At 39.6% G+C, this 10,380-nt stretch overlaps 1 protein-coding gene across 1 annotated transcript; it reads right to left on the minus strand.

Moving 5' to 3' along the window:
• Nucleotides 1-667: 667 nt before the first annotated feature.
• On the minus strand, nucleotides 668-9,574 carry LOC127479155 (hypoxanthine-guanine phosphoribosyltransferase-like). The gene is made up of 9 exons (XM_051805770.1): nucleotides 9,450-9,574; nucleotides 6,156-6,262; nucleotides 5,550-5,733; nucleotides 5,127-5,189; nucleotides 4,619-4,636; nucleotides 4,350-4,432; nucleotides 3,344-3,390; nucleotides 2,545-2,621; nucleotides 668-1,651 (listed from the first exon to the last, which is right to left on the minus strand). The coding sequence occupies exons 1-9, from the start codon at nucleotides 9,465-9,467 to the stop codon at nucleotides 1,604-1,606; spliced, it is 645 nt and encodes a 214-aa protein (XP_051661730.1). The 5' UTR covers nucleotides 9,468-9,574; the 3' UTR covers nucleotides 668-1,603.
• Between the last annotated feature and the right edge of the window lie 806 nt (nucleotides 9,575-10,380).

The raw sequence follows: 10,380 nt of genomic DNA on the forward strand, positions 1-10,380 counted from the left end.
GCCATCGAGTATGAATGTGTAAGTGTATGCATGCGTGTGAATACGTAATAATTAATATGTTCTGATTTATACACAAATGCACATTACCTCACACATGCACAAACACCCTTAGATAAAAAACAGAAAACATATCACCCTGAGTTGAATAGAATTTCACTTGCAGAAATGTTTTAGGTTAAACAAAAGTTTTCAAAAACAAACACTAAAAAACACTTTCAGGTAAAAATCAGGAGCATACGAACCCTGATGTCATCAAGTTATTAAGTTTGGTTCAAAATCAATTGGTTCAAAATCTGGGTTACTTGTGCCAGTTTTCTAACTGCAGTTTCATTCACTTCAAATGAAGCCTGTCCATCATGCCCACACTGCTGTTCACAGAGGGCTTCCACTCTCCACACCCCCATCCAGGCTAGCAGCTTCCCCTACCCTCTAGCCCTGGCGTGATGCTCTTCCATAGCCCCACGGTTCCACTTCCATAAAGCCTACAGGGATCTGCCTGCCAGACTCAGGGGAAGGAGCAGAACTGAGAAATCAGCCCCATCTCTCTCCAGGGACAGGACAAAGCACAGCTCCAGCCCACCACCGCTGTGTCATGGGGAGAGATCTTCATCTTCCCCAGAGGCAGACAGCCCTTTACCCAGCCCACAAGTTAAGGGAGGATCTTAATTCCCCCTCTGCTCCAGGCTCAGGGCACAGACAGCTCTGGCCCCTCAGCTTTGTGTTCAGAGCACAAATGGCCTGAGCTTGGGCAGAGGAACCAGCTGTGCCAGGACACAGCAGCGAGGCCACCTAGGGAAGCAATGAAGAAATATGGCCAGGGCTGGGGAACAATTCGTGACGTGTCTCAGGAAACCCGGGTCTATCACAGCAGGGTGTCAACCTTAACATCGTCAAGCTTTACCTTCCGATAAAGGACACGAGTGATCTTCAAAGACAATTCTGTGCAAGGGCTCAGTTGGTGAAGAGCCCGGTCAGTCTTTGCCTTTCGGCAAACGGGAAGACTGACTTTTTGGAGAGTCAATCTCTCCAAAAATTCGCTTGGGAAAGCGTTGAATGTCGCTGCCTGACAGAGCTCAGGCCGCAGGGAACAGGATAAAGTGAGAGGGAACAGGGAACTGAGGGTGTCGTGGTGCCAGCACCAACGCAACAGTCGCTGTCACAGCGTTCCAGTTGCCAGGCAACGGATGGAAGCTGGAAGGGAGCCGTGAGGGGCTGTGTGGGGGCCGTGCCGTTTATATACAACAGAAATAATGTGCTATTTACTATACTAAATTAAAACCCAAACCTCTTGATATGCACTTGTACATGCCATGGCTAAACAGGTTCCAGGTTCCCGCCTGGTTGCAGCAGAATACCTGAATATCTGGTTTATGGCCAGTGTTCTGTTCAGGTTTCACTGAAATTTGAACAAACCTCATTCACCTTTAGCTGTTTTACATAATCACTCTAGGAAATAATACATTGACTAGTATGTTTAGAAAATGTTGTCGTTCTTCAGTGAAAAAAAGTACAATTAGTAGGTCACTTCTTGCTTGCCCACACAGTTGTACATGTCTCTGGACATGTTGTTCCAGAAGACTGTTGTTCCAGAAGACTGATGTTATCACATCCTATATTTCTCTTTGGCATTCTCTTTCAGAATACAGATATGCTAAAGAAAAAAAAAAGTACAGCTTTAGTCAATCTTTACTTTCAAAGGAAATTCAAGAAAGATTTTCAGTCACATTACTAGAATTGTAAGGAAAACACCCCAGAGCCATTTTTGTCGCAAGTTTCCTACTTGCAGTAAAGTTGTGATGTTAATATTCTTTCCAAGCTCACCTGTAACATATAAATTTATATATTTTGTAGAAGTCAGGTTTGTTCAATTCTTTTATCCTCCTTCAGGCTGCTGTGCAATAGCACAAATTGTTTATGTCTTTAACAGAACTTCTTTGTCTCAGTAATCAGACTTTCAAGTGAAAAACTTTTCCACTTAACTAGATTTAAGAAAGTACTTTTGAAAACAAAAGCAGGAAAAAAAGATCAGTTCTTTTTATCAGCTAATGCTCACTCAGTGCAGCCCAAGGAGGCTGTAATGGAACAAAGGAAGAAATATCTTGATGAACACATTACACAGTGTAGGGAAAACCTTCACTTACGGTCCACACACAGTTGTCTTAAAGACTTGGTTAGAAAAGAGTAACATAGGATTGCACTAAGAGAGACAATCAAATGAATGTCAAATTACAAGTTATTTCCTTTTCAGATGTGGTCAGTAGACTGTGTGCTGCTCACCATCCTGGGGGATTTAAAATGTGGTACACCACAGATGGGCCACGGGACTTGTGGAGTAGAGTCATTAAAAGATAAGGCATGAAGAAGTTCTTATGCATTTACATTGAATTACCAGCTTGGCACCTTAAAAATTATTTGTGCTTTTAACAGAAGTTTCTAGTCAGATTTGAGGGTTTTATAGTTGTTGAGAAGCTCTAAGTGGATATTCTTGCTGGTTACCTGTGGTAGCTTTCATACCTAACAGCGGAGGCACATGCATATACTTACATTTAGATCTCTGAAGTATTCGTTATAGTCAAGGGCATATCCAACCACAAATTTATCTGGAATTTCAAAGCCTATATCTGTAAGAAAGTACAATTCTTTTTATACTCGGGTGGTGTAAATAGTTTTTAAGTACACAGTTTGTATTCAACTCATGCTTGAACTAAGCACAATTGCTGACAAATGTCAAGCTTTCGGGGTACTGAGCACAATTCCTTAAGAATCAGCTGTAAACTGACAACAGAGGTTAGAATATAAACCATTCCCATCAGTTAGTAATACAGTTAAAGTGCTAACAGAATGCATTTTATGAACAAAATAATTGTTTAAAACGTAGTTATGAAGTAGTCCTGAAAGATGAGACAAGGAGTGAGATTTTACTTGTGTGAAAGTAGTTGCACTGCGACTCAATAGGACTTTTCAGTTTGAAAAAAAGGCAAGTTAAATACAGAGTCAAAACAATTGCCCTCTGGGGTCAAAGTCAAACAATACACAGCTAAGGTTGGATTCTGTTTCTGGTATCTAAATAGTTAAATTTATATTTAATTATTTTATTTATTGATTTTTAAAATTAATTTTTTTATCAAATAGCTTATCCTGTGCTCAGGCCAGCCAGGGGGATACAATGAAGTGGTCATGAGGTCTCAGGGTGAAGTAACTGTTCATCAGTTCACTGGGTTTCATGTATTTTCCACCTATTTCTCTTGGCCTTCCTGAAATTTATATGCCAGTTGTCAGACAGACCACATGAAGTGAAATTATGAGACTGTATTTTGGGTAACAAGAAAAACACAATACTTACAGTCTGGCCTGTAACCTGGGCTTTGACATGTCCTTTTAACAAGCAGGCTGTAAGGCAGAGCAGAGAAGGTAGAAGCTGTAAACTTCTCTTCTCCCACCCCTCCCCTTAGGCTTCTACAATCATGCAGTTAAATTAAAACAGGGAGATTACTGTAATAGAAAAAGGTACTTTTCAGCTTTATAATGGAGGGAGAAGGAAAGGTTCTGATCTAGGTTTGTTCTGGAGGTCCAAATGGCTCTGTGGTTTTAAATTCAGGTCCTTTCAGTTCCATATCCCAGATCGTTATCCTCCCATGTATCAGCGCCTCAGCAAACTAGAATAGCACAAGAGGGAAGCACATTCAAGTGGAAGGTAAAGATTTTAGTGGGGAGGGAAGGAGAAGGGGACAAGCTGTGCAATGTCACTCCAGTTTCTTCCACGAAGTCATATCCATTCTTGGTTTTCCTGTGCCCTTTGGAAGAAACTGAGAATCTCCAGGACAGTCACTAGAAGGAGAATAACCAGCACATAAAACAAGAAGTATGGTGATCACTTGATAGACACAGGAATATTCCCAAAAAATTCATTTCAGAGGTCTACTAAAAACTGATGTATAATGCTACTTAAAGTAATCTTGCAAGATTCTGGAAACTTGTATTAGTGACAATTTTAAGATGTTGTCATTCATGTATTGAGGCAACTGATGTGGTTATAGCAAACGGATGGAAGAGAATAATTTCCTTCAAACAGGAGGAAGTAGGCAAGAGAGAATCCATCAGATTTTATGGACTACAGAGAAAGAGCCAGAAAACCTTTTTAAAAATTTTAACAATGAAGGTGGTAGTGCATGGGTTAGTTTCCCAGTTTAATAAAGACCTAGTTTTTCAGCAGCTGGATAAGGATTGCATCCTGCATTTACTTCTTCTCCCCCCAAACTTCAAACCAAACCAACACCCACCAGCATGCATTGCCTATTCACCCAAATGATTTTGCTATATCAATACAATAACAATACATGTTATTATACCTTACAACTTTAACCATCCTTGGTTTCTTGTCTTTTATTTTTGAAAGTAGTGCTTTCATTGTTCTACCCGTCTCAATAATGTCCTGAAAGAGATTAAAGAAATAAACTGTCCTTTGAGTCTGAAAGGAAAACCAGACTGTCAGTGGATTAAGTTAGAGCATAAAACCCTGGCAGCCCAGTGACATTGTTTTATATGCAATATGTACTAAGTTGCAGAAAGGGGAGAAAAACATCCATGTCATTCCCCACCCCCTCCAACCTTTACTTACCTCTACTACTAACACATTCTGGGAGAGATCACGTAGGGAGAGAAAAGAGAGAAAAGAAAATATTTACATGGCAATATTCAGTAAATTATATGTCCAGGAAAAGCACACTACAAACTTTAGTTATTAGGAAGTTGCAATTGATTTTCAAAGGAGCTTGTTGCTTAACTACTGACATTACTTTAGTACTTTCTGAAGAGTCTTTCTGTAAGTATTTATGGAAACTTAAAACACGGTGAGTCAAGTTGTATCTATTATTCTATGTATAGCACTAGTATTCTAGAGCCATCCTGATGAGTCAGTTTGGTGTTGTTCATTTCTAGGGGCTATGGGATAAATTGTGGATCCACTGAGGTCAGTGGGAATTGCTCACTATTTCAAAGTCCAGCATTTTAAATCAGTGTCAAGTGGCTGTAAGTATGCAGTACCAAAATCTTAATAAAGATGCACTTCCTGGAAGATAAACAAGAACAGTTCTTTCCCTTTAAAAGGTAAAGATGCTAGTTCATACCTTCCCATTTAGTGTAGACAGTTCCTCGCCAACAAAACTGATTTTTCCTGTGGGTGAATCATTCTAGAAAGAGAAAGAAGAGAGGGAAGTCACATAAAACATGCTAAACAGTGTCATCCTGTATGTATGTATGAATGGTGTGCTGCTCTTGCTTTTTGCAAGAGGAGGATGTTGGATCCCTGCCGTGGCTTTGTCATGTTGATTCATTCTGCTGTATGTTTGTTGAAGTGAATGTGTAACATCCATCTGTTCATTGGGGCAGTTCAGTAAATCAGTTCCTTTTCAGTGTGTAATCAGTTGAATTGCTTTGAACAGAATATATGCATAAACTCAATTTTTGTGGAGTTTTCATGTAAACTACCAGCATTTAGAATGTCAATCTATGCAGAGAGTCAATTTTCCAAAGAAAAGAAAATTGCTTACACAGTGGCTTTTTATTCTAACAAAATCCACAGTAATAGGCACAGATTTGTCACCATTTTGATTTAGTGCTTTTATATGGTCCAGCAAATCAGCAAAGAATTTATAGCCTCCTTTAAGGACACAGAGTGCAACAATGTCATGACTTCCCATGTCTTGCATGATATCTCTAGCCAAGCGTTCTGTCCTGGGAGATAAAAAAAAAAGAAAACACACTCTGTAAAGTGTTTTGTATATCACACTTGTTTGTCCATATATTAAGCAGTGTCCAAGTTAAAATTCTGATCTTGCTGTTAGGTTTTTATAACTAGCAAGTTGTGACCACAGGAAGAAATAGGAAAGTTATGTACTTGCAGTGCACAAGATGATGCCTAATCCACTTGACATATTGTTGGTTTCATCCATAAATCTAAACATTACAGGATAGATGGGTTTGGAGATATCTGAGGTACTATGGAAATTTAACTGGTGTTGTAGAGGAATCTTTTCCATAACCCTCTCCTGTATTAAACTCTAGAACAGAAGTGTTAGAGCTGCAGAGTTTCCATGTTTCTCATGGGCTGCACAGGGAAATTATCATTGACTTCACTTTGCTCTTTCCTCTCATACCTGTCCAGGATGAGTCCATGAGGAATGAAGACTCTTTCTAAATCTTCTTCATAATGCTTAGGAATGCAAAATAGATTTTTGTTGTAGCCACTTTGTTCGTCTCTTATCTGCAAGTGAAAGGTAAATAGCTCTAAGAGTAGCAACAGAGTCATATAGGAAAAAGCTTTCCAGTCTGATAATGTAAAGAAAGAATTCCCCCCACCCAATAATGTGTCAAAACAGAAATATTTCTGAGAGTTTTTGATCTTTCTGATAGAACAATTCACAGTCTGATAACTTAGGAGCTAGTGTGCTTGTCTGAGTTGTGACTGGATAGACAACTACTTTGCCCCAGTCATTGTAAGAGAAATTCTTGGCCATCATCAACCCATTAAAAAACCCCAGCCAAAACAATAACACCCCCCCTCTTGTATTCCATTTCCCCTTCTGCAGAGCACAGTAGCTTGATTGTGTGGTAGACAAGCAAAAATTAAAATTTAAGGCAAGTAGATTGGGATTATAGGCCAGCAGGTTACTTTGGGGTGATGCACTACCTCGACTATCATTTTCCATTGTGCAAAAGAGAAAATTCTGCCTCCTAAGAGTGAATTCACAGCTGAACGTTTGACATACCAACCACCAGAGGACAGGGGAGATGACTCACCCCAAAGGAGAAGGTTTGAGATGGCAGTGGGAAGAGGAGAAGCTGCAGAGGGAGCCCATAGGTGGGAAGCAGGGACCTGTTTGTGCTGTTTGCCCTGTGAGCAGAGATCCTCAGCATGGCTGGGGACAGGCCATGGCTGCTTCCCACCCATTAGAGCTTTAACCCTTTTGACACCAAGATTTAGAATTACAGTTCTTTATTCAACATACTCATTCCACCAGGCTGTTGCACCCAGAGGTGTCCGCCTAGAGGCTACACATTCTCCATTTTGGGCTTCTTTTCTGGCCCCAAATAGATCTGTCTGTGGATTCAAGACCTTAGTGGATGCTTTGTTCATTTATAATGTGGTGGTACAAAAGCAGGCAAGAAAAAAATATATAATGAGGTAGAAGGAATTGTGAAAATGAGGGCTAATATGTTTGAGAAATAAGTCCAGAAAAAATCAAATTAGTGAGATTTTGTCACATCTAATATTGCCCTGCTATTGTTAAAAATACAGAACTGACTGAAAGAAACATTCAAAGCTGGCTCAAAGTTTCACTAGTGCAAAATAGGTTATGTACACACCAATCACATTCCACAGAACTCAGTACAGTGCTTTGCTAATAGCACAGAGCTGTGGACTAGGCAGTGATAGCATAAAGTATTGATAACAAGTTAACACCTGCAAACTCTTTAGAAAGATGAATTGTTTTTAATTCTCCTTTTTTTGGCATAGCAGAGATGAGTACTTAGGAAGAAAAGAAAAATGGACTGTAGGGAACAGTAGGAGGTTATTACTTGCAAAACTCACAGCAGCCAAAAATGAGATAAGCAATTACTGCCATTTATTTTGAGTTGGCCATGAATAGCTTACTGCGTTTAAAGATAAAGCTTGAGACAGGTGTTAAAGATTTCAGAGAACAGATTATTGTATTACAAGGCAATGCATAAAGAATCTCACCCTGGCTGGACTAACTGTATTCTGCAAATACTCAGAATTGATAGGCCCTAATGGTCCAAGATACACACACAGAATAACCTCACAGCTGAGCCCTGGTTGAGTGGCAGCAGTACTATTTTGCCTGGTTTAGCCACTGTTTTCTTCGTGGCTAAAGTCAGCAAAGTAAAAGCTTAGGTGAAGGACTGTTTTTGAATTAGGTTTATTCGTGCCTTATTGATCTTGGGAGAGGCTCTGGCAGTGACACTGGTATGAATGTGGGTCAGCCTAGACAATGGCATGCACAGCAGCTTCAGTGCAGTGCAGAGCTGCTCATTGTTTGAGTGTTGGATTAGCCCAGCTGGACAGCTTGAAAAGGGGTAATTTCTGCCTGTGTGAGGTTGCCAGTGGTGAATACACAGGCAGGGTATGGGGTTCTGTCAACAAGAGTCAATGACAGTAGGAATTCATTAGAAGCATCGGTACAATAACAGTGTTTATTTGAGGTGACAGGAACACCGAAGCATGATTTTCATTTGGAGTTCCAAAAAAGCACCTTTAAGGGTAGTGACTGACATGATGAACAGTTTACAAAGTTCTGTTTGTTTTATTGTTGGATTTTGGTTTGTTCTAATTTTTTCCCAATATCCCCATCTCTCTTGCATTCTGCATAACTGCAGCTAAAATGCAATGACAATGCTCCCTGCGATTGGAACAGTTTCTTTTGCCCAATCATGATACTGACCGCAGTGCTTAATGGACTTCAGCTTTACCATTTGCTTTTGCATTTATAAATTGGGCTTTCATCTGCACAGCAAGATGATCTTGCACAGCAAGATCAGCCTCCTTGACAGTAAGTTCAGCTTCCTGCTGCACTTGATGAGAGGCATCACAACTGGCTCAGCTCAAGTGAGGGAGGGGCTTTGTCCATGTTAATGTACCTATGGAATAAAGCTAATCTTAAGGCTTACAGGTGTGCACAGTCATCACTGTTTAGAGCTCCTCCAGCAGTGCATCTTTGTACCTTTTATTTGGTTAACAACTGCGCTTCTTGAGGGTATTTTGTGCAAACAATATCTGTTACATTAATACTTTGTTTGCTGCTGTGTGTGAAGGCTTTTTTAAGGTCTGATGGAAGGTTCAAGAACAGAACCTTAAGGATTGCATCAGTTTGAGCACCACATCACCATAGCAACCTGCTGCATAGACCCAACAGGCTCATAAAACCATTTGTATGGTGGCACATGCTAAATAATACAGCAGCAGCCCATAATAATAAAGCAGTCGGCTAAACTATCATACAAAGTAATTAAATTTTTAAATCATGAGTTTATAACTTGAGAAATTAGTTGTTTAATTTAGTTTCAGTGTCATCTGTTGTTCAATTACTGTAGGTTTCTGAGTTTAAGGGGGAAAAACCCAACAAAATGAACTACAGCAATTTTGTACAGTAAAGAGATTTTATAAGTAAGTATTGTTTCATCAGCACAGAATGAAAGAGTATGAATACAGGTATATTAAAGTCAAACAAATAATGTCACAAGTTTGTAAAAAAGTGAGTCTATTAAGATACTTCTGTTCTGAAATCCAGTTTTTCTCCTGTAAGAACTGAGGCCTTTCATGACTTACTATTTCTAATGTTCTACTATTTTTGCTGAAGCTGACCTCCTCCCCCCCACCCAAAGCTCCCTTCAAGCAAAACAGCAAACATGAGAGTATTATTCTTTCTTACCTGCAGTCCATGAGCCATAACCTCACTTTGAAGGCTGCTCTCGTGGAATGAGTTGGCGTTCTTACTGCGGTTTGGCTTGCTCTGTTTTCATCTTGCAGGCAGATCAAGACCTGCTTCTAAAAGGTCAAATTTGCCATCTTTCCTGCAGGAAGCATTACTTCCTTCTATTAACGCACTGACATCACAATCCCAGCTTCTTACCTAATCTGATTAACCAGAAATAAAATAGGCTTGAGCCCTGCTGGAACCAATTGGAGTAAAGGTATGGGGAACGAGGGAGATGCAAAATGAAGCTCATGAATCAAATGAGTGGGAAGGACTAGTTAGAGCAGTCAATTTTTAATTGAAAATGCACATCAGATATCTGGCTGTAGGAGGTGGTAATTTAGTGGTGTATATATAGAAGGTAAGTTTGTATACCAGTTTCTTACACAGTATTTGAACATCCATTGTTGTGACAAAGTCCATGTCTTTTTAAAATTATTGTCCTAACTTGCTGTCAGAAAATGTCAGTCAGAGATAAAGCAGAATAAACAAAACCATAATTTTAAAAAGGACTTGAAGCAGAGCTCTGCAGCTGTTGAGAGTCTGTGAACCCTGCCTGACATTCTTCCAGATCATCCTTTCATAAAATGAGAGGGTGATAGTTCCAGTAATATGCTTCACATCATTTAAAATCAAATGGCACTGACATTCACTGAAATCTGATTAGTTTACCAAACTGCTCTATTATCTGGGATTAACGGGAAGTCTTAAATTTCTAAAAATTAATCCTACTAACAAAATGAGCTAAAGCCAGCTTGCATATAACATATTATAGAATGTTCTTACCAGATTGGGTACATGTTATTAATTCAATGATTTTAGCGTTGTCTTGGGGAGAGGGCACAGTAGTTAATGAAAGTATACTTTTCTCGTTTCTTTGTAGTCT

The sequence above is a fragment of the Manacus candei genome, unplaced genomic scaffold, assembly GCF_025592945.1.
Source record: "Manacus candei isolate 608988 ecotype Guabito, Panama unplaced genomic scaffold, ASM2559294v1 h1tg000065l, whole genome shotgun sequence".
In the NCBI taxonomy this organism is placed as follows: domain Eukaryota; kingdom Metazoa; phylum Chordata; class Aves; order Passeriformes; family Pipridae; genus Manacus; species Manacus candei.

Excerpts from the sequence above, each read along its gene's own strand:
- LOC127479155 (XM_051805770.1), bottom strand. Across the intron at positions 3,391-4,349 it reads AGGATGGTTAAAGTTGTAAG|CCTGCTTGTTAAAAGGACAT; the intron begins GTATAATAACAT and ends TCTGCCTTACAG. Across the intron at positions 2,622-3,343 it reads CCCAGGTTACAGGCCAGACT|ATATAGGCTTTGAAATTCCA; the intron begins GTAAGTATTGTG and ends ACTTTCTTACAG.